This window comes from Phalacrocorax carbo, chromosome Z (genome assembly GCF_963921805.1).
Source record: "Phalacrocorax carbo chromosome Z, bPhaCar2.1, whole genome shotgun sequence".
NCBI lineage: Eukaryota > Metazoa > Chordata > Aves > Suliformes > Phalacrocoracidae > Phalacrocorax > Phalacrocorax carbo.
The window spans coordinates 6,044,754-6,069,277 of NC_087548.1; the positions used below are offsets into that span (position 1 = coordinate 6,044,754).

The 24,524-nt window shown below is 44.5% G+C and overlaps 1 protein-coding gene across 8 annotated transcripts in view; it reads right to left on the minus strand.

Moving 5' to 3' along the window:
- Positions 1-3,333: 3,333 nt before the first annotated feature.
- The window catches only part of SLC14A1 (solute carrier family 14 member 1 (Kidd blood group)), a 302,335-nt gene continuing 281,144 nt past the window's right edge, over positions 3,334-24,524 (minus strand). For 6 of the 8 annotated variants that reach the window (XM_064438103.1, XM_064438104.1, XM_064438105.1 and 3 more), the window contains 8 exons: positions 15,345-15,536; positions 12,839-13,028; positions 12,228-12,356; positions 9,572-9,764; positions 8,557-8,704; positions 7,039-7,173; positions 5,429-5,478; positions 3,334-4,040 (listed from right to left, as the gene is read on the minus strand). In XM_064438103.1, the coding sequence (XP_064294173.1) occupies positions 3,771-4,040; positions 5,429-5,478; positions 7,039-7,173; positions 8,557-8,704; positions 9,572-9,764; positions 12,228-12,356; positions 12,839-13,028; positions 15,345-15,536 (1,307 nt within the window). In that variant the 3' untranslated portion in view covers positions 3,334-3,770. The remainder of the gene's footprint in view (positions 4,041-5,428; positions 5,479-7,038; positions 7,174-8,556; positions 8,705-9,571; positions 9,765-12,227; positions 12,357-12,838; positions 13,029-15,344; positions 15,537-24,524) is intronic. The other 2 variants (XM_064438109.1, XM_064438110.1) reach the window with 2 other exon arrangements.

Below are 24,524 nucleotides of genomic sequence, written 5' to 3' on the forward strand. Positions count from 1 at the left end.
AAGATGTATTAGGACTGGCTATAGTCACTCAAACCTTTTGATTAGCTGGAGGCTTAATAAAGCTGTTTATACCCTATTTTTTATGGGTGGCTTCAGCTCTAGAGATTGCTTTACTAATTGCTTTCAGGATGGATTTGCTTGTGGCTGAGGAATTAATGTCTGCAATGGCTCTTATATGACAAATTCTTTCCAATAGCCATATTGTGCTTGGACTTCACTCTTATTTTTAAGAAAACAAATAATATGCTTGACATAACTAACCACAGTTGAGGTTTTTCTTTAAAAATATCATTCTAGCATTATTTTAGCTGACTCTATTATAGTATTTTTGTAACTTTGTGTTGCTACTATCTCTGATGCTGGATTTGTGTACGGGCTAAATTAAACCGTGCAGAGCAAATGAACAGGTCATGCTAGTTTGCATGGGCTTTATATTTCATTGACTACTATAGAGGGAAGGTGTTCAGGCAGCTATATATCACCACATGTGTTATTCTGCCTTTCTTTGTTTCTCTACCACAGCAATAGCAGTGGGATGTCCTTGATCTTGCAGTCTGTAGTGGCCTGATGAGACTGCTTTTTCACTAACGTCGGTTTGCGGGCATCATGGCTCAAAGCGCAACTTGGCAGCCTGTTCTCCTGTGGCTCTCCACTTTCTTCCCTGCCTGCTGACACCTTTTCTGATGGTGTCTCTGCTTTTTCTGGAGTCACCATGCAGGATTTAGCAGCTGCGCAAGCAGCTTACAAACACACTTTAACACTGGCTGAGATGGTAGATCCATTTGCAGCAGTCTTCTGTGATAGCTTTAAGTATTAACTGCCTTTGTGCAATGCCTGGGTCACAGTTGCTTTTTGCAGACAATATATTTCTCCTAAATTAGAGGTTCTTATCTCTTGCTCTTGTGTTACAGAAACACACCTGTGCCTCTGGGCTCCTCATGCTTGTCAGAGCTCAGCATCTCTGGGAGGCTGCTGGGATTTTCATGGGAGGTTTTGACCTCTATAGTGTGTTTGCTTTCCTGCTTGCTGCAGTTGTACATCTGTTAGGTCTTCCTCCCTCTAATATAGATAGGCCAAATATCGAGCTGTGGTCAGTCCCACCCCTCTTAGTTTGCCCTGGGGCAAAAAAGTCTCATGGCTAGCGTGTCAGGGAGACTGCTGGGATTCTTGGTCTTTTGTTAAACTCCAAGAAGACTTGTGGCATGTGGGAACGTCAGCTCACTCTCTCAGTACTTTCCTGGAGGGCACTTTTAAGGACAGGTTCTGAAGTTAGCCTGAGGTCTAAGATCATAGAATCATAAAATCATAGAATCACAGAATCATTAAGGTTGGAGAAGACCTCCAGGATCGTCAAGTCCAACCCCCAACCCAACACCCCCAGGCCTCCTAAACCATGGTCCCAAGGGCCACGTCTGCACGTCCTTTGAACCCCCCCAGGGACGGTGACTCCCCCACCTCTCTGGGCAGCCTGTGCCAGGGCCTGACCCCTCTGGCAGGGAAGACATTTCCCCTCATCTCCAACCTAAACCTCCCCTGACGCAGCCTGAGGCCGTTCCCTCTCGTCCTGTCCCTGGTGACTTGGGAGCAGAGACCAGCCCCCCCCTCACTCCAGCCCCTCTCAGGCAGCTGCAGAGAGCGAGAAGGGCTCCCCTCAGCCCCCTCTTCTCCAGGCTAAACCCCCCCAGCCCCCTCAGCCGCCCCCAGCACACTTGTGCTCCAGACCCTGCCCCAGCCCCGCTGCCCTTCTCTGGACACGCTCCAGCCCCTCAAGGCCCTTCTTGTCCCGAGGGGCCCAAACCTGAGCCCAGCACTCGAGGTGGGGCCTCACCAGTGCCCAGCACAGGGGCCCCATCCCTGCCCGGCTCCTGCTGGCCACACCAGTGCTGACACAAGCCCGGGGGCTGGTGGCCTCCTTGGCTACCCGGGCACTGCTGGCTCATGCCCAGCCGGCTGTCAGCCAGCACCCCCAGGGCCTTCTCCGCCGGGCACTTCCCAGTCAGAAAGATAGAGGACAGACGTTTAACACAGGTGCTCAAATCTGAGGGTGGAACAGTTTATAACAGCTGTGAAACTTACTGGATCCCTAATGTTCAATGACAGAGTTATCTTGGCTACTGAAATTTGGACTTATTGGCATGTGTGAGGCTGTCCTGCCAGGTGGAGTCTCAAATCTGTCTCGTCCAGATAGGGGAGGAAGTAGGACCTAAATTTTACTAAAGCCTGGAATGGCCTAACCTATTTAAAAAGTATCTCAACATAGTTATATTGCACCATATTTTTGTCTCCCAGGCTGATTTCAATTTTGGATGCTCCTTGTAGGAGGCGTTTAGAGTAGCTGGCAGTTGCTGGTGCTCTTGGTCTTTCGCACAAGTGGTCCCATGAGCAACACCCAGGCTCACTTTTTAAAAAGGTCCATGTACTGGTGACATCTGGGTTCCTACCTGCTCAGAGACCCTCAAATGTATCTGCAAAACAGCCCCATGTCAAGAGGCAGAAAGGACAGCATCTGATCTGGATGTTTGTGGTTGCATAGTCTTTTTGCATTTTAAGTCTTCAACCCTTTGGGCCTGTGATTTTAAACTGATCATGTGAAAAAACTTTAGAACAAGGAAGTCTTTCTGACCGGCTTGTTTTGCAGAGGTTTTGGAAAAGGTTCCCAAGAAAAGTCTGCTTTAGGGCAATTGGTCCTTCCCCATTGTAACTCTTGGAAAGGCATAAAGTGGCAGTGTCTTCTTTGCACCTTATGCCCATTAGAAACCATTCCCTGGGGAGAACATTGACAGGAGCATCCTCAGCTTCCTATGACTAACTCTGATGATGCCTCGTGAGGTTTCTCTGGGGTAAGCCAGACACTAAAGGCCCGTGAGAAGATCCCAGTCTGACACCCAACAAACATCAAGGGGAGCTTTTGACTTGTTCATTGCTTTTGGCTTAATGCAAGGGAACTGCTCCCATGGCAAAAGGAGAGAAAGAACTGCAGCAACTGCCACCAGCAGAAAATCTTTATCTCATTCTTTACATGAAGTTTTCCTGTTTCCCACTGGATGCATGTAGAGATTCAGACCTGCTATTTTGCATTCAGCAGGAGAGAGATTTTGTATTTGTAAGACAGAAAATGTTGCAAGGAAAAGAAAAATGTTTGATCATTGCTAGCTAGTCACTCTTCTAGTCTGATTAAAGGATATATATTTATACCTTCATTGTCTTTGTGCTTAATGAGGAATCAGGAGAAGGCACCAAAAATTGTATGCACTCTGTAAGAAAATTTACCTGTGTATGTTGTAGCTGTTAAGAGGGATTAAGAGGGTTAGACAGTGACAAGATACAAGAAGGTAAGAAATCACTCTGTTTATTCCACTTTCAAATATACGTTTTCTTAATTTGAAGTGCAGCTCTTGGAGTAGTTCTTACATTATTTATTATGATTAGATATCAAGTCCTTCTCAGCATATTTATTTTCTTAAATTACACGTCTGAAATTAAATACAGCCTCTTCTCAGAGTTAATGTTCTTCTGCCTATTCTTACAATTATTATTGATAAGAGGTGACTTTCACATTAACAGCATGTGGATTGATAAGGCAGTGTTATTTTGTTACCTGAGTGCTTTTTGGAAAGCTCAGCTCAAGGGCAAATTGTGTTTCCTCCGGAGCGTGGGATGCTGAATCCGTAGCCTTCAGACTGCTGCCAAAAGTGGTGTTTGTGGCTATTTTGTTTTTGGCTAGCATCTGAAAAACTGCCCCAAAACTGTACATTCGTTGACAATTGAAATCAGTAAGCATGGCGGTTTTTGGGGGTGCATAGAGGGGTGCCTCCTGTGCTTATTTTTGAGTCGCAGGAGGGTTTCTGCTCCTTTTGTTTCTGTTCTTCTCTCCTGCTCTCTGATGCTCTTCTCTTCATTCTCAGGTAGTAGATCCTGTTGGCTTCCGGGTAGGTGACTTTGCAGAGGGGGATTTTGTAGATGGCTGGGTCATCTGAATTTATCAGCAAAAAGAGAAGTGCAGAGAAGCAGAAAGGCCAGGTGCAGAGTGGCAGCCCAAGCTGGGAGGGGAAAGGACAGACAGATAGGTGCACTTTGATACCTCTTTTTACACGTTCCCTTTGCTAACTTCCACCTGTTGCTAAATTTTTGGATTTGAGAAGCTGGGAGAGCCTGCGCTTTCCTGAGGACAATGTGACACAGGACATGCCTTCCTGAACCACCCCCCTACAGGATCCCCCATTCGGATCCAGAGGAGGACACCCAGATGCAGGAGCCTACATGGTGGTGGCTACATGTGAGCTAGGTTCCTGCTGGTCACTGCAGGACGGGAAGCTTCTTTGCTACCAAATGTCAGTTCAGATGCTCACACAGAGGTATCTAGTTATTGGAAATGTATGGGCATACATAAGGCATCCCACATGGGAGACCTCAGCCCTTTTGGAGATGCAGCTGTTGGCCAGAATGGCAGTTGGCATGAATATTGAAGCAACCGAATGAATGTCCAGAGTTTTGTTGACTGTAATGCAAATCAAGACACCCAGCTTTTCATGTGGACATTAAAATTCTCTAATGAATAAGCTGAATCCTACCCTCACTGTCTTGTAGAAGTCATTTACTGAGAGTACTATTCCCCTATGTTACTGCTATCGCATCCAGTCCTCAGTCCTGCCCTGTAACTCCACCCCCTGACCTGACTTGAGGTCTGCCAAAAACAAAATCACAAGAAGAAAATGTAAATATTTTTTTCCTGATGCAGCCCAAAAGCAAGTGTGCTTAACAAAGCAACCCGTCTGCAGGGTTCTACATGGTACGGAGTGGATGCCAGATGAATACATTTAATGCATGAAGCTGCTAGTTATAATTTTTTCTTTTAAGTTGCTAAATCAATTTTATTAAAATATGGTTTTACTTTAATCTCTCAGATCTTACAGAAGAAACAAAACTTGGTGTTTCTGGCTTCACCTCTTTCCTGATCTGTTCAGATATGATGATTTTGTATTTAAGAGAACAGTTTCCCCCCAGTTTTAGTTCTCATATCCAGATCAAACTTAAATAATATCTGTGGGGAGGGTGGAAGAAAGATTTTGGAAGAAACAAGGAAAATTTTAGACCACTGGGAATTGTTCAAAAATACTGACTGCAACTAAGTGTTGCATCTCAAACTTCTCACTGTTTCTGGAATTCACATATACATGCACAATCCTGCTGTGGATTACATGCTCTGAAGTCTTTGAAATCTTATTATCAGCTGCAGAGTCTGCAAGTGCACAATTCAACTGACAGAGAAACTGTACAAGCCCTGTCATTGGCTATAGGATTCTTGCTTCAGTGCTGTCAAAACTGACATGGAGGATTTTAAGGGTCTTCTTTAGCATTATATGATAACAAATCAAAATACAGTTAAAACAGACACACCAAAAGCCAATTAAAAATCCTTCCAACTTACCACAGATAGGGCATTAGCAAGAGCTGCTCCAGAGTAGGCACAAAATAATGCTGAGAAAAGAAGACCAAAGGCAGCTCGATATCAGGAAAATCTTGCTCATCTCTCCAAAGAAATTATCAGAAATAATAATATTGTCCAAATACACAGTAAAGTATCCTGCTGCCTACCTGATATAAGGATGCATGCTATAATTCAACAATTAGTTAAAATACCCCAATGCTGCATCTGGCCGTGTGGGCTGCCTTTGGTCCTATCTGCTCTGTAGAGATGGGTGGTGAATGAAGAATGTGTTTTGTCAAAAGCAAGTGATGGTGGTATTTCTTTTTTCTTTAATTTCTTTTTAGTTGGCACAACTTGACCTTTGTGCAGTGGGGGATTATAGGGATCCCCCAGTTTTTGGCACTTGTGAGGCCCCACCTCGAATGCTGGGCTCAGGTTTGGGCCCCTCGGGACAAGAAGGGCCTTGAGGGGCTGGAGCATGTCCAGAGAAGGGCAGCGGGGCTGGGGCAGGGTCTGGAGCACAAGTGTGCTGGGGGGCGGCTGAGGGGGCTGGGGGGGTTTAGCCTGGAGAAGAGGGGGCTGAGGGGAGCCCTTCTCGCTCTCTGCAGCTGCCTGAGAGGGGCTGGAGTGAGGGGGGGGCTGGTCTCTGCTCCCAAGTCACCAGGGACAGGACGAGAGGGAACGGCCTCAAGCTGCGTCAGGGGAGGTTTAGGTTGGAGATGAGGGGAAATGTCTTCACTGAAAGGGTTGTCAAGCATTGAAACAGGCTTCCCAGGGAAGCAGTGGAGTCACCACCCCCGGGGGTATTTAAAGAACGTGTAAATGTGGTGCCTGGGGACATGGTTTAGTGGTGGCCTTGGTAGTGTTAGGTTAACAGTTGGACTTCATGATCTAAAGGGTCTTTTCCAACCCAAATCATTTTATGATTTTATGATTCTATGAATTTTTCCACCAATGTGTCTGTCCTGTGGCTTCAAACCACAAGCAGTTATCAGTGGGCCCCCTTGCCCCAGGATGTCAGAGGTGGTAAAGCAAGAGATAAGGCACTCAAGGGCAAAGTGATGGAAGGGAAAGCTATGGGGCAATCCAGAAACTGTGCTCAGGACAGAAAACTACTGAAATGCAAATGTTTGGAGGCTGGGTGAACCTTCATGGGAATTCTATATATGCTACACTGTTCTTAAACTCTTGCCATAGAGTCTCTTTTTGGCTGCTGTTGGAGATGGGGTCTTTGGGTAGATGGATTTTAAACTGACCTTGTGTAACAGCTCTCGTCTTCCTCTAATGATACATATAGTCATGAAAAGGCTGCTTCTATGAATCTGTTGAGTTGCTAATTTGTTAAACTTCTGTTCATAGCATAGCTTGTGCTCCTTTCACAATCAGTACGTCCACCCTTTCTATATGTTTTTAGGTTATCATGGCCTCAAGGCCCTTCTCTTTGCACTTACAGCTTGCACATCCAATCTCAACTCTGACGCCATCACAGAAATAGCTCTTGCATAGTACCTGGTTTCGCAGCAGAGTGGTATTTGACTCCCAACCTGTGCTACTGACGAACTGTCTGGCTGCATAAATATTTATCTTCCCTTTATGTAAAAGATACGTACCACAGGCAAGTGACAGAAGATGACTCTGCCAGGTCAGGGCATAGAACATGCCCCCAGTTGCAATGCACGCGAGTGCACTGTTGTAATTGTGTAAGCCAAGGTAGATGCTGTCAAATGGTGACGCAATGCTCAATGCTGCAAGACAAAAGGCAAGGCTTTGGGGTCAGGTATGAGACCTGCCATTTGCTGGGAATCAATCATCTTTTCCCTGTGATATCTAGATGAATTTAACCACGCTCACAGTTGCATAACATCCACATGCAGAAAAAAGGATGAAGTCAAAAGAAGATCATTATTTTGGAGCTCTGAGTGTGTTGTAGTTAGTCCCCCTGATGGACGATCCAGCCTGAGTGTCCTTGCAGAAAGCTGTGCGTACATGCACAATTTAAACCTCATATGTACCCTGATTTTGAATATCAGAGGCACAGCTCAGTGTTGTTTGTGGGAGTAAGCAAGGTTTTCCATCTCTTCCTAGTGACCTTTGCTAGACGTGGTGTAGATACTGGATGTGGTCGCTCCATCACTGCTGTGGAAGTTATCCACTGGGTTGGGAGCTGAGGGTCTGATTCAAACCTGACATCATAGCTACTTCTGCAGGATTTCTGAGGCTTCAGAAGTATCAGTAAAAAGAGCACAATATGTAGTGCATACACCATCTTCATGTCACTCTTAAGATTAATACATTTCCTGCTATAACATCCTCATTTCATCCTTCTGTTTCATCACCATGCTTATCCCCAGATACTTTCCCCTGACCTTTCTCTTCTAGATTAAATATCGGACCTGTACAAAACTTGCCAGATGCTCATAACTATACAAATTGTGGATAGTTTTGTTTTAAAAAAACCCCAAATATAAGACAGTTCACATCTTGTACAAAGTGCATGAGGGCACAGAGAACTTATTGTTGGATGACTGTGTCTTTTCCAAGGTTGCTGCCTTAGGCTACACTTATTCCATCATGGCTTTTTATTACAATCAGTCATATAAGTGGCATTAATCTTGCTAACTTCTAGGGCCAGATTCCTCTCTCTTAAGACTGTTTCTCTGGTTAGGGGAGAGAAAGGCCATTTTAGCATTTGTTTAGCTATTTCTGCAAATCTGCATCAGGATAGAATGAACTGCATCCTAGAAGTCTCTTTCTTTTCTTTGACTGATCAGCTCTGAGGTAGACATCTGCATGCAGTGGTAATTTAAAACACTGGTGGTGGAAAGAGATCAGTTCCAAAACTATTTCTTTATCATCACAGCCAATGGCAGGATGGTTAAATAAGGTGGAACAAACCACTTGCCTGAGTTACAAATCTAATTCAAAGCTTAAAGAAAATCTGCTTCTGTTCTTGCCTTCACCATGTTGTGTGACCTTTGGTAAGACCTTCCAAATCTAGAGTCAGCTTCAAAAATAGGAGTGTTGTCCCATGAACATCCAAGCCCATGCAACTTTAAAGTCTAGACAGTCATGTAATGGCTAGTGTCATGGTACTATAATTAAAAAATGACTTTGGTTAATTTTCTTACCTGCAAACATCCCCACTGTCGATCCAATTGCAGCATGTAAACAAATAAGTGGGGAGGAGATAAGTAAAGCAACAAGGAAGACGCCTCCAGTCCAGGGGTTTTCACAACCATACACTTGACCAACACCAACTGGGATGGATTGCAAGAGCTGTAGCAGCCAGTAGAAAAGGGCATGTTAAAGTATCTCTGTACTCAGAAGGACACAGCAGTTATTTTGCCCAGGGTATTGGTTAGAAAGGAAGGAAGCAACCCTGGCTCTGAGGGATACATGTGGGCTGTCGTGCCTTTCAAACCAGCATTAGTTCACTGTTTGGTTTGAACTTCATCAGTCCAAGATGGACATTTATTTCTTTTGGAACGGTAATATTGAGGATGGGGTGGTGGGGGTTGTGGTTTTGTTGGTTTTTTGTTTTTTTTTTTAGGTAACTTTAGTGAGGGAGAAAAACAGTAACCTTCCTAGGCAATAATACTATGACAGGCCTGGTTGATTTGAGCTTATCATATATTGTATGAAGTGTATCGGTTACCCTTGTGCTGCTTTGGGAAGGTCATCCTCCAGAGCTAGAGCTAGACCTGAGGGTATTGGGTATAAGTGATTTTCTGTCTTTTCAGAACCCTGATGTTTCTTCTGTCTTTTCATATTGTCACTGGCAGTCTCACTGATGTTCCTTAAACTACATCTGGCCAGCAAGAGTGTATATCCAGATATGCTTCTGTACTGACAGCACTCAAGACTTGCTTTGGGGCAGTACAATTTTAGGTGAAGTGAGAAGTTCAGCAGCTCTTTTCCCTCAGGCTCCATCAGCCTTTCCACTGGATCAGGCAGGACATTCCCTAGGACTTTTACGGCACTGTCCTCTATGGACTAAACCAAGCCATGTAGTTCCGTGAATTGTTACTGGCTGTACATATCATTTAGCCGTTCTGACCCATGTGAAAGTGTTTTCCCAAGTGTGAATGCCTTCACACTCGCCTTTTTAATGAAAAAGCTTAGGCTTGTTGGAGTGAAGCTTACCAGTGGCACATTGATTGCAGACCAGGTGATATTGGGCGCTGATGCTACAGGCTTGATGAGGGTTGTAGGGAAAAAGGTGTTGTAGTGTCCTGTGGCTGCCAAGTACAAAGTCACCGCAATATTGAAGGGCAGAGTGAAAACAGGAAGGTCCCATTTACTGAAGATGGATCCCAAAGCACTGGACAGGATTGGACTAAGAACAGAGGGAGAAGAGAAACAAGTATAACTTGTTCATAACATTTACAGTGATGAAACAGCCTACCACTTTGGTTATAAGCTCTGGTAAATGCAAGCCAATACCATTCCTTTAGAAACATCAGGTAGTGAACACCTTTAATATATTAGTTTGCATCAGATAAATAGCTGAAGAATGCTTTTTATCTTTTTGCAACAACTATCACATCCATTCATAGGTGGTATAAACTCTAATCCCTTCTCTCAGGACAGCTGGCTAGTGTGCAAGTGCTCTGCTAGCTATGCTGGACTCAAGAAGAAAACAAAGAAATGCATCCAGTAGAGCATTTAGGTGTGGATGGAGAAAGGTAATCTGGCTTCTTATTTGGTAGAAAAATCTAACAAGAAACAGAAGAGCAAGTTTTAGGAATGCCGCATGAAGAACTGTGGAGAACTTTGGATGGCCTGAAAAGCTGCCATCTTGAGGAGGCAAGAGGGAGTTGGAAATTATGTGATTTGCTTTTTTCTTTTTTTTATTTGAATAGTTTGGAGGCTATCAGAAGATGGTTCTGGAAGAGGAATAAAGCAAAGGAGGTGATCAAAGAAGATGGAAAATCTTCCATTAAGAAAGATGGAAAATATTTACTATGTTAGACACTATTTTGGGGAAATGAGGAGTCCTTAGGACATACGGAGCCTCACAGAGTGTAAGACGAAGTTACCACTGTAACAGAGCTGTGAAAGGTGTTGTGCCAGGCATGACCCAGAACTCGATTGATGTTCCTGCTTATGTCAATGAGACTGATGCCTCTACATGCTTCCCAGGTACCAGCCAAAGTCATACAGAATTTTCTGAAAACTGAGCTTCCTTCTTAAGAAATATGATTAACTATATTTAGCATGTAGAGTACTTGGGCTGGCTGTCAACATATTTAGAGACTGAACAATAAAAAGCATGTAAACCTTGAGATATTATGGCTTTCCCCAAAGTTCTTGGCTGTAGACCTGGAATATAAACTTCACCAGATCTGCTTTTCTCAGGACATTTCCAAACTGCCTTATTTCCACTTGAAGTGGATGTCCTGCATGAATACCTTTGTGGTAGCGTATTCGTAAGATAATATCTGGTTTTTATGGTGCCCAGAAAGCAAGTGGAAGGGGGTGAAAGGCCAGCTCCTGTCCTTGATGGCAACAGACTGTGTTCTGCTGCTTCCAGCTCAGCTTTCCTGACATAAGTGAACTCTGCAGCTCTTATGCTCAACCTCCAAGTAGCAGTGGACATTGCACAGTTTACAAAAATTCATTTTAAAGACTTGAATTTTTCAAGAAGCTGTATTTGAGTCCTAGAAGTCATTAGGCTGCTTCTAATAAAAAACTCCACCCAAATTATCTGGCATTTCAAAAGCAACATCTTGTGTCCTGTTATGTAGATATTATCAGTGGAAAAAATGCTTTGTTCTCCCTGTATAATTTCAAATGAACCCTATTCTTCTATGACAAATTTGGTTCCCAGAGAAGTTTACAGATTTCCTTGCTTGTGGCTGTAGGAAAAAAAATCAGCACTTCAGTGAAAATGGTGTCCTAATTTCTGTGCTGAAATACAAAGCTTCTGCTAGTTATATATCTTGTCAGGAAAAAACAGAAACAATTAAAGAAATGCTGACTTCTAAAGCTGCAATTCAAAGTATCAGATGAAAAAATCACTGAAATGTCTAATTTAAAAATCTTTCAGCTCTGCCCTTGAGACTTGTGAACTAAAAGAATGAAGAAAAGTTTGAATAAAAAGCCTCAAGGAATTCTGGCAGAGAAGAGAAACTAAGCATTCTTGCAATGTGTCCTGGGTTTTGAGAGGTTCTTACAAAATGACCTTTGCTGAGAGTGACTAAAGAAATAAAATATGAAAAAAAAAATCTGATTTTAAAAGCAGTAAAATGCAAAAATGACTTGTGTCTTATCGCTAACAGTGACTAGAATGTGAGTCTTGAATTAATTTCAGCTAAGGCTGTTAAATAGGTTCTGCAGTGCTGTTAGGGTCCATATTTAGTAATGGTAAATTTAATCCTGAAAGGACATAATCTAGTATTCAGAATTACTTGGAAGAATTAATTCTGCTCATAACTGGTTGCATGTCTGAGAGGGGGAAGATTGAACTCAGCCTGAGAGAGCACCAGGTCGGTTCAGTGCCTGGGTGAGGAAGAACCATTGTGGTGTTGGGCACAATGACATCCACCCTGCATGCGTCCTGCTGTGGCGGGCCATTTGCAAAGGGTTGAAGTCCATGTGCTATAATGTGTGGTCTGTACCTATGACCTCACACCAACGTGCCTCACAAGCTGTGTGCATCAATGAATGCTTCTTTCCAGTGCCACTGTGGCTGGACCTACTGGTGTAGAGGGGACTTCCAAAGTGCTTGATCTGTATATAGCAGGACAGGAGACCTCATTCTCTAAGAATTCCCTCTAGGAGGAGAAGTGGCACTTACCAGGCCATCGACATAACTGCCACAGGAGGAAGAAGCCACCAGTAGTAATCCCCTTTGTCAGAGAAGATGGCTATGAGCACTCCCACCAACATCCCGTTGTAGCCATGCTGCCCAGCTGCAATGGCGGATCTGTGATGGAAGGAAATGTTTGCAAGGTAGCAAGCTGTGCTGAAGGTGAGCTGTCACAGGGACCCACTGAAACACAATTTATAAGTATTCTGCTCCCAGTGAAGGGAGTGTAGGGAAGGATGAAAAAGTGGTGAGGTAACCGCCATACTGCATCGCACTGGTGTGTGGAAGGCAGGAGTATGGGGGCTGTTGAATGATAATGATCCAAGGGGTTTTCCTAATGATCCAAAGGATGTACATGACTGTGACAATGGCTACCAGAGAGAGATAACTTTCTGCTTTCATGAAGACAGCTAACTACGGGGACAGGCCAGCTCTCCTTGGACCACAGCCCCGTCCTCACATAACTGCTTCCAAACCATGCCGGAAAGCCAGTCTGCTGTCTCTAATGTATTCAGATGTGGGGCCATGACCCATCACTAGGTTTCTGATACCATAAGGATCAATTTTTATCAAGTGTCTGGGTGTGAGGTACCACCTACCTGTCCTGACTGAGGGCCAGTGCAGTTAATGTCGACACAGTCGTTCCAGTACAGCCGGTGAGCAGCCACCAGGGGCTCTGGATGAAGATCCCCACTAAAATGATCAGCCCGCTGAGCGGGTTATTGACAAACATCACCTGAGAGGTGCCTCGCAAAATCCAGTCCACCAGTTGGACCATTAGGGGCTTATCTGGAGGAGATCAAATAAAACCGCTGGTGATAAGCCATCATTTCAGCAGGACTCCCTCAAAGCACACTCATCTCTACAGCTGCTTTCTGGCCACAGAACAGAGGCAATGTATCAACAGAACTGTAAAACCAGCCTCTAATTTATTGTTGTCTGAGTGTATTTTGCATCTAGTGCTTGAAAATCTAATAGGGGTGAATTGGGCACTGCTATAAAGTTCGTGGAGAGATTAATAAAAAAATAGTTTATTTATGGTGGAGAAATAACAGTCTTTCTTGCATGGTAGGTTGCTTAAAGTTCTTCTGTTAATTTAATGAGGAGATGGTCCCTTTTTGGTGTATAATTCAGTTGCAAAGAGGGACCTAGGCAAAGACTGAAATTAGTTTATATGTGGATAGGGAAATATGGAAAGGAAACACTTTTGCTGTTTTAGGGACCCAGAATAGAGTTACAGTGTAAATAACAGATAGGTCAAACTGTCAATGGTGTCTAAAAAAGTACTTTGGGAACTGAAGAACCTAAATTAAGAGAATAGTTAGTATAGCTTGGACCGTACTCAGCAGAAAGAGTACTTTCCAAAGGAGAACAAGCCATTGCTCTTTAGAGAAGGCTATAGAACCCGGACAGAGCAAACGGGCACCACACTCGGGTACCTCAGGTGAGCAGGGGTAGGACGGGGTCTGTGTGGGGCTGAGGGCAGGCTGTCTGAGGGCATCTATGCACAGTGCTCCTGATGATCTCCATGGGGTGAGGAGGGTCTTGTAGCACTGCAATGACATCTTGTTGCTGGCTTTTCTACTCCAGAGTGACCTGAATTTTTTTTCTGCCATGCTTCTGGGAAAGGTGTAACCATTTCTGAACTGCCGTGTGTTATTAATCATGATACAAGGAGAATGGGTGCTGCTTGCACGCACAATATGTTCATGCAATGTGCGTATGCAGCTTTCATCTTAAATATTTAAAATTAATTCAATTAGTTTACATTGTTAAATAGACACAGAATAGTGCCAGACTACTTTTTGAATCTGGTCAATGATTTATTTCTAAAACCTCCTCTCTTTTGCACTCCCTCCTTTTCCACTTCCTTGTGTTATATTTATAATCAGTCTCAAGGTTTGCTTTCTTATGAGATTAGTTTAGATAGAGGATCTTTGAAGAGATGGGTACCACTCTACATCTCTTCAGCATCACTGGAAGAGCCCTCCCAAGAGGCTGGAGTGCAAGTCCAGGGACAGCTTTGCAAGCAACACTCATGCTGTGCATAGTTAGCGAGCCAGGCAGCTACAACCAGGGAAGAATGAATTCCATAGAGGAGAATGACCACACTTGTCGGAAATAATTTTTACTAATATTTGGTGTCAAGCTATGAAATATGTCAGCAATGCTCATGGTTTTGGACACAGATATAACGAAGTATTAAAATACAACCAGTGGGCAGTGGCCAAAGCTTTTCAGGACATTGAGTAAGAAAAGCTATGTACCACACATGGACCACTGGAGTAAAGAGAAAGCAGGAGGACATGTTCCCCTGTGGCTGGGGATCACACTGCCAGCGTGCTGAGCTCCCTGCCTGGAGGCATCTCAGCCACCCTCCTCCACCACTGTTAGCCACTGCACAGCCTGGCTTTACACAGCTGTCTTTTATTTCTCTCCCATTGCTGCAGCATACTGGTAACGAACCTAGCCTTGTCAGCGGACCCACAGTCCTACATAGCCTCTCAAAGCCCCAAATCCATAATATTTCTGGTTAATGCGGACCATCTGCTCATGTATTTTTCCTGTCTGGACAGTAAACCTTTGAGATCAGTACTTGCTTTGTGTTTTATAACAACGTAACATCCACAGTAATTATTGCTCCCCTAAGGCTGGTAAAACAAGAGCTTTTGCCCACACAATCAGGAGTCAAGTCCCCATCGCCAGCCCACACATGGATAGGAGATGGTTGCTGATCCAAAGCACTTACAAACAAGTCTAAATCCCCAGCCCTGAAGTGTGATTCTGAGCACCGTTAGATGGAACGTGATGCTAATGACACCTAACTGATTAACTGTAAAAGACGTCTGTTGCCTGTGCTCAGTTATGCCTGCAGCCATGGTAAAGGCAAGAGGATGCAGTGAGAGTCCCTCCCTGACACTAAAATGCTTTGGGTTAAAAAACCAGAAGTTTTCAACGATCGTGGACCACGCTGCCTCTGCTCTGCCTCAGGGAGTGAAACGGCCCATCATCTCATGCCCCAGCACTGAAAGTACTGTTGGCAATATAGATGTTCCCAGCTAGCTCTTCCTACCCAGAAAGCCCCAAACATATCCCTCTGCTTACTTTTCATCCACTCTCCGTATTCTTTCATTTCTCCTGTGAGATACCCGAAAACTTGGTGGATCCGATTTCTGCTTCTCCCCAGCAGGTCCTGGCCTCTTGGCTTCTGCTCCTCATACAACTGCCTCTCACCAGGACGTTCAGCCACAACAACCTCTCCAAGATCCATGTCTCTTGGGTGGTGAGAAAACGTGACTGTAAATTGCAAAGTCCATGTGTTAGAAAATGTATTGAGTTGCACCCTGGTAACTTTCTGCTTTACTTTAGAGCCCCATGGTGATATCCTTTTTCAAAGATGGGAGGTTTAATGAAGGGACCGGCCTGAACAGCTGCTGAGTGGTGTGCGCTGCTGCCTGGGGCAGTGGTGTCTCCTCCTGGGGGATGAGAACCAAGGAAATGACCCACTGCTGTCATGATGCTGTGGCACAGAGGCGCAGGGGGAAAGAGGGACGTGACATAGGTGCCCTGCAGCCTCCCACCTTCACTCCAGCTCCTGATGCAATGTGTGACAAGCTGCTGGCTGGGGACATAACCTTTGCCAAGTAACTGACTGGTACCTGCATGCTGTTACAGCTACCAAGGAGGGAGGCTGATGATGTTTGGCTAGCAGCGAGCTGAGGGAAGAAATGCAAATTGCCAGTATAGTAACAGACAGCAGGAGCCAAGAAAATACTAGAGGAGAGGCTGAAGACTGTATCCCTTTTGACGTTTTGAGCAGGTACATCCATATATCACAACAAATCTATGGCCTTTCCATGCGCCTCATTCTACATCTGCCTTTGATAGACCTTCAAGAGCAAACTGGGGCAGCATCAAAGTATTGCACAGAAATTAGCATCCACATGTGGCTTTGGACAAAGATAAGCACCTTGGTCCAGGGCTGTGTGCTCTTTATTTAACAGGTGAATATCCAGGAAGAATTACGGATTTAATAAACTCCTTATTACAGTTGCAGGGTTCTGTTTATTAAAATGTCCATTAAGATATAAACCCTTAAGAGAAAATACACTGCAGTGCACCCTAGTGATATACACTGCAGGTTACATCTGCAAAAATTTCACCCTGCTTTCTGAGGGAGTCTGGCATCAGCTGGTCGGTGGTTTAGCTGTAACGATTTTGGATGGCTGGGTTTCTAGGTGTTGCCCAAAAGTGGGCCTTGTGAAGTGCTTGCCCTGTGTTTTGTGGAATATGGGCACCACCTTCTGGTGGGAGCGTGTTTTTTGGTAGCTCAAACAGGCTGGCTGTCAGTGTTAAAGCCTGTAGCAGCAGGACAGGCTGGGAAGGGTTGCCTCTCTGGAGGGCAGACCGTTTTGCAGAGTGGAACACTGACAGGCAGATGTTAAAAACATGTGTGGCTCTGAATGCCCTAATAAGAGGTCCTTAAGCATCAAAAGATGTTTTCCCTTCAGCCCTGGCAGCACAATGCGAAGTGCAGCCCTGCAAATGCATCGCGCAGCGTTTGCTGTCTAGTGCTTTGGCTCTCTCTGCCGGCAGCTCGTCCCTACCGCAGCAAGAGTCTTTGTGATGACCTTCGCGCACCGGCATCAGTCTGGGGCTGGGTGTTTGGGCAAGCGATGTGGCTATGTCTAACTGTAAAAACTAAACATAACCAGCACTCAGTTTGCTTGATCCTAAGGGGGAGGAGGATTATAGAAGGTATGGAGTGGTCTAAAGAAACAGATGGGGTTGCGCAATGACAAGACACCCCCAAAACTTCCCTCATAGGCGTATCAGGGAACCTAGGAGGTTCCTAGGTTCTGCCCAGCTGCACTCGGTGCAGGAATAAGCAAGGAGCAAAAAAAGAGGGAGGGTGGGGGTCCATTGCATCTGTCTGCCTCCCCATGCCCCACACCCTTCTTTTTTGCTATCTATAATCTGATCGTGCTCAGAAGCTGAGTCCAGTCCTTGGTTTCAGTTAAGGCAGCATTGGTGACTGTCATTTTTGGCTTATTCTTTGTGGCTAGCCAGGAGGACACTGGTGTAGGGAACACTGAGCAGGAGCACCCCCTCTCCTCGTATGTGGCCTCTAGTCCGAGGGGATTTGTTATGGTCAGATATTGTGAATTTGCATCCCTCTGAGGCAGGAAAAGTCTGGGTCCTATGGGAAAACCAGGTATTTATACCTGGTTTGAACCTATAAACACTTGGCTGGGTAAGATGTGACATTGCCCTGGGCTTTCTGGTAGTCAGTGTATCTTTGGGCACCTTTAGATGGAAGTCAGTCCATCTCAGCCCAGAACTGCCCTCTGAAAGTTCCTGTTCTTCTCTTTGGCAGTCCAACCTGGGTGCTCTAGTCAAACACCCAATATTTTTTGGGATGGACACAGGGTCCAAGGTCAACAGCACAAGCAGATGAAAGACTCCAGAGCAATGCCAGGCTCGCACCTGGCTGTCATAGTGTTTGCTTTCCCTCCAGAGCTTAATATTCATATTTAGTAGGTGTGGCTGGTATCAGAGATATCAGAGATATTCGGTATTGCCTATTTAGTTTATTTTGCTCATCTTCCTTCCAGAAGACTTCTCAAAAGGCTTTCAAGAGTTGAGGTGGACTCAGACAGCTGCAGTGGATATACATAAAGGAGGCTGGAGTGTCTCTTAGGATCCTGAAGTCTTGGGGACACATCAGTAAAGAAAGGTTAGTGGCCACTTTTCTGTGAACAATATTCATCACCAGCAACCAAGTGCAGCTTATTCAGCAGGGAGAATAAATGCTGAGTGGATGTGTTGATGTCTTCATAGCACCTGAAAATCTCATGCTCATTTTAAACCTCACCAGGAGAAAATACTGTTGGGTTTACAAAGCAGAAATATCACTGCAAAGCTTCTAAAGCCTGTGCTTACAAGACTGCGCTGCTCAATTCCCGCAGAAATTGAGAGGTGGGACATGTATATTTTTGGAATTCTTGTCCTTGCTCACATAATTTAACTGTTAGTGGTTAAGTGCAAAGTAATCATGTGAGAGCCCTTTGCAATCAATACAGAGAGAGCCTAGTGTCTCCAGAGAGTGGTTCATGTCCCTTTTCTTATATACCTAACTGAGATATGAAAAAGAGCGTGTATGCCTCTCTCTTTCCACCAGATGCAGAGGGAACCTGTTTGCTGAACTTTTAGAGGGCTATTTTTAGGCAAAAGAAATTCCAGCCTAAAAGATTTTGCCACGGTCAACCTTGAAGTTTATGGAAGTGGGATCTGGAAACCAAGGCTTGTGCTTTAAATCACTAAGCCATCTGTAACAGGCCTGTAATCTGCACCAAGAAGGGCATCAAAGCTCTGGGGCTATGAAAAAAATTAGTCTTTTCCTGTGATTCCTCTTCACTGTCTCCCGGTGGATAAGAAGGGAACAAAATCTCTGATTGGAAGGGAGCACACTCACCCATCTCATATGGGAAGGCAACCTGGGACATGACTGGAGGAGATGGCTGAAAAATGACCAATGTTTTGGGGAAAGGAGTACTGCAAAAAAGAGATTAAGTGATCTTGAAATTCCCTATACTGCCACAGCCGTGAACTGTGGGGCTTTAGAGCAGAGGACCCCAAGGGGCTGCAACAGCTAGGATCCTGGAGGGCTGTGATGGGCATAGTCATCCCTGCAGGAGCATCACCCTGGAAAACACAGTTTCTTTGCAGCGAGCACCTGTCAGTTGATAGGCTTGTGCTCAGTGGTACAGGCTCCATGAATAATAGAGAAATCATTTGAACAATTACCTAATTAGGGTTAATGAGCGCCTGGATCACTTATGGCACACCTAGGGCTGATAGGGAATTCCTTGAGAAAAGGGTCTTTTGTCAGCAAACACCGATTCATCAGTGTGGTAATGAGCTGTCCTGCTTCTTATGAACATTTATCAGATTGCAGGGTAATACCCAGTCATTAGGCATCTCTAGACCTACCTGTGACTGCTCATTCCCAAACAGACAGCTCTTGTAACATGCTTTTGAGGTGCTGGATGCTGATAGCACAGAGCCTTGTATTTTAAGCCTCTCAGAGTAAGCATTGGGTTTCTTTTTTGCTTGTGCTACTAGAGAAAATGTTCACAGTGTAGCACCCTCACACAGCCTGCAGTGATCTGGTGGCCCCATGAAAAAGAAAAAACAACTACAATACAGGTGGGCTGTGAACAGTGGGATGGTACATGACCAGGGTGATCAGGGGCCTGGAGCATCTCCCTGGTGAGGAAAGGCTGAGAGACCTGGGCTTGTTCAGCCTGGAGAAGAGAAGCCTGAGGGGGGATCTCATCGGTGCCTATAAATATCTGAAGGGCGGGTGTCAGGGGGATGGGGCCGGGCTCTTTTCAGCGATGCCCAACGCCAGGCCAAGGGGCCACGGGCACAAGCTGGAACACGGGAAGTTCCCCCTGAACGTGAGGAGAAACCCCTTCCCTGTGCGGGTGCCAGAGCAGGGGCACAGGCTGCCCAGAGAGGCTGTGGGGTCCCTTCCCTGGAGACATTCACCCCCCGCCTGGACGCGGCCCTGTGCCCCTGCTCTGGGGGTGCCTGCTCCAGCAGGGGTGGGACGGGGTGAGCTCCAGAGGGCCCTTCCAGCCCCCGCCAGTCTGGGGTTCTGTGACTCTGTGATGCATAATACTTCAGGCAACTTTTGTTCTACAGGGCTACTGTTTGTGTGGGAGCTTAGCCTTATGCTAAGATATCTGAAGCCAAGCCCGGGCAATTGCTCTTTCCTCCAGTATGTTGAAAGCATAGAGGTGATCACTTCAAGGGACATGGCCTCACAAGGGCCTTGAAAAGAAGCTGTATTTAGAAGAACATTGCTCTCATATGAAACCATTAAGAAATAGAAAAGAAATACAGTGAACAGCTAGAGGGCAAAACTCTGGAATGGTGACAGAGTGTTTGGCTGAGCTGTAATGACTTTACCAAGCAAAGCTCTACCAAGGATCAACCCCTGACACCAAAAACAAATGAACAAAGCAGGGCATTTTGGAACAGTCACTGAGGTTGAATGCAATACAATTCCAGAGAGCAGGTATGAAACACTTAGCCACAGACCTTTAAAGTAAAAAAAAAAATCCACCCAAAAGGAAAAAAAATATACTCAAGTAAACTTGTTTCTTATCACAGGCATTAAATGAAGCCACATTCCAGAGCAGCTCTGTCATATCTGTACAAACATGACTACCACACAACAGTTCGTAATCAGGATAGTTTAACTTCTGGGACTATATATGACTCTTACATCCTTATTTAGATACTTGGCTTTTACGATGTGGTCTTGGAGTCTTTCTGTGCCTTCCTTTCCCAGCCTGTATAGTATGTAATGCAATACTTCGCTTTGCTCCAAGGCGCTACCTTCCTTTACTGCTCCTTCATTTCCCTCTGTTGCAGCAATATCTCCCAATCAGCCAAATGGATGCACATCGTTAGTTTAATGGATTGTCCTAGTGCCTTGCATAGAAGTTGTGCTGATACCATTTGTACATGCACTGAAAGTCCACACATACATGTGTTTGCGTGTGTAAATGTGGAGAATGCGCATTTGCCTTCCTTACCATGGGTCTCCTGAGTGATGGGTCCTCTTGACCCCCTTTAGCCATTTAAAAGCTTATAGCTTGGCACCCTATGGTCAACATAGGCTGATCGGTGTCATCTCTGTGCAGTTCACCCAAGTGATCAGACATCATACTTGAGATGGGATGGATTTCCTTCCCAAGGGGTCTGTCTCATCCCTTTAGTGGCAGTGAGAGGCTAAGATGAGGCTTATGTGGCTAACTGTGGGCATCTCCAGTTTTAGTGTCTATATCTGAGCAGCTTGCCTTGACTTCCAGTGAGGAGCTGGTCAATATATGGATCTAGAGCATGATTCATCCCCTTCCATCCTACACAGATGAATCACATTGTAAACTCTGTTGCATTTGCTGTCTATAATGGGAAAGACAGCTCAGAGGCACACAGCTGCACCGCATATATGTAGGGAGAGGGGTGATGAATCTCAGCTAAGTGACTACCCCAAGGTCATGCAGGAAAACTGTAGCTGACTGGGGTATCAAACTAGGACATGTTAATGTTTGAACCAAGTGCCTAATACATGAAGACTTTTCAAAATGTTAACTGTTTTTTAATAATAAAAGTAGTCAGACCAGGTAGATATTTTAAGACATAAAAATCCTATTTTCCTGCATATGGTTTCAGTTATAAAACCAGAGGGGAAAACAAATAGAGAAAATATGAAATATAAAAACCGTCGCTTCTAAACAGAATGTTTTTCAAAGGTTTCCATGAGGTGTTGGCTGCTCAGCAAAGCAGACTGTAAAACAACTTTACAAGCCACATTTATTCTAAGAGCTCTACTTATTGAAGTACAATTCAAACTCTTGTTCTGCCGGCCAAGTTCCATAAATTAAACACTTGTCCAATAACACATACCTCTCCACTTGGATTCTCTGTTTCTTTTTGGCTTTGTGTGTCTGTCTCTCTCTCCTCTCACCCCCTTTTAAAAAAAATCTCTTGCAAATGGAAACAAAAAAGAGTTTGCTTCTTTTAGGAATGGATTTAAGAAATAAACCAGTAAAAGTAAAAAAGCAAAAAGGAGAGGAAAAAGAAAACAGGTCAACTTTTTAGTCCAGATGACTAAAATGAGACTTTTATTCCATCTTTTTGTGTCTTAGTGACACTGACTTAAAGCTAAGGCTAAATACATGGTGTGATGCTGCATGTTGCCAAATGGCTGACTGAAGTAGTGCCTCCTCTCTATTACAATGCACTGGGCACTGGGCGTTCAGAGGAACCAGCAAGGTGACCTGGGAGCTGAGAAGGGAGGTGGGACCTGTGCCCTGCCTGTATGGAGAACCCCATTTCCCTCCCTCCTCTAGAGTGTTATGGCCTTAGAGGTGTGACCATCAGCAGGACCAGCCTTTTCTTACAAGAGAAGGGACAGGGGAGGTATGAGATGATTTTGGATGGTCACCCTCTCTGACCTGAGGCAGGAATGGGTCTACAGATGTGCCAAGGAAAAGCCCTGCCAGTAGTGCTCCTGGGCTCACTGTGTCTTTCCTTTCCCACCTTCTTTCCTGCTGCTCTCTGTCATCACCCTGACCCCGCCTGCACCTCTCACTGCTCTTTCAGTTCGATCTAGAACCTCATGTTGGCTGTGTTTAAATCTTGCATATTCTTTCTGCATTATGTCTTTTGAAGCTTGATTTTTTTTATTCATCTTAGAAGCTAAAACTCTCACCTAAGCTCTCATCACACCACTTCTCCTTTAGCACATCATCTGTCATTCCTGCCCATCTTCCCAACTTTCACTTTGACATAACCCTCTTTCTCCTTCGCATTGATCACATTGATTGTGAGCTGCGTGTCCACTTTCAGAGGCAGTCATTGCTCTGCCTCGTCAGGAGGGAAAAATTAATTTCTGCATTCACCTGACCCATAACACTGCCTCGATTTACCAGAAATATTTCTAAAGATCCTCTCCTGTGACACAAAGTTTAGATGTCCTAACAGGAGTTCCAGTGAAATTAATGCTTCCTTTAATCCAGAGAGTAGCAAGGTGGGAATAATACAGCAAGAAACCGGATGATATCTCTGCTGTCTTGTTAATTCACAGTGGAAACTTGGAGAAGTCAGCTACTGAATGTATCTTATTGTTCAGGGGTCACATCTTAAATGAGAGTAATCTTTTTTACTCACTGTAGTGATTCAGGGACTCTGTAAGGCTCGAGTGTGGCAGACATGGGCAGACAAATGTGAATCAGGTTGGTGCAGCTACAGAAATTGCTGTTCTTTCTTGGAAGCTACCTTCTGCTCGGCTGAGATATTGTAACTGATGGGTGTGAGACAGAGGACAGGGAAGGAAATGTGCTTTTAGGACATTTTATTGTGGAAGAAGCTAGGTTTAATTTAGCTTCTGCTGAAGGTGTTTTTAGGCAGCCTATTCATGTTGCGGTAAGGTTGAAGCAGGTCTTGTGGTAATTTTCAAAGGCTGGGGGCTGACCAAAAGGCAGTGGGGACATCAACACCTTTTGAGAGGTGGCTGTTGAAGGTGAAGGTTACTTCTTAAACTGCCCCTGATCTGCAAGAGGTCAAAGAGGGCTGGATTAAGGAAGTTTTCTAGTATCTTGGTGTGTCTGCTTAGGTGATATCATGTAGTTCTTTCTTCTCATTCCCTGGAGAACAAAGGACGAGGTAGGGTTGGAGCATCCGTGCCTCTACCACTGATCTGTAAGGCCAAGGTGATCTGTGACCCGTGACACATGTGTACACACAATTGTGCTCCAAGTGTAAAAAAAAAGTAGACATATGCTGAGAAACCTTGTCTATACCATGCAGAGTTAGTCAGTTGCTCAACCTGTAAAGCCTTTTCCTGAGATTGAATATCTTGTACAACCATGGGGGTTGGCAGAACTTGTTCATTTTGGTGTGAAATACACTGCTGGTTTTGCTAGGATAGCATGGAAGAATCAAACCTCTCTCCAACAAAGCTTTGCCTGTAAATATTTTAACTGCAGTCATGATCACAGGGTGTCTGCTATTCCTGGGCTGACTCAGATGAATACTGGACTGTCTTTAACAATGCATGATAAACCACAGACTGTGAGGTGCTAGGTGCTGTTCACAATGAATAAAAATGTCAGAGCTTGGCCAATATTTGGTTAAATCTTGAAACAAAACATACAGCATTTTAATAGGGTAACTGTAAAGACGTTTCTCCATATAGTTCACATCGCTTGCTCTTTAATAGAAAGTTAATGGGGATTTTCTTTTTCAGATAGCAACAATTTATCATGTGTTTCCCTGGTAACTACAACACTGTGAACCTTCCCTGAAAACTCCATTGGGATTCCTGCAATGTTATTGAGCATAATGAATGGTAAATGTAAAGCAAACCCATTGAATCACTTTATTTTAAATTCTGGCAGAGGCATAATTTCCCACAGTTCATAAACATTTTAAAAAAAGGAGTTTACATGTAGAAAAACAGTTGTTTTTATCACTCAGATCAAAGAACACGTTTATCTGGATGTACGGAAGCATTTTCAGCCAGCTTTTGAGAAACTCAGGTGACAATCTTTAAGAAGCTTCACAGACTAATACTGAACCTTTGAAGTCTGCAGCTTTGCTCACCTGAAAATACAGACATCACTTCTGCTCTCTGTTCTGCATGAGCCTGAAGTTTGCACTTCAAAGATTATAGGCGACAGGCCAAATTTCCCGAGTTGCTAACAG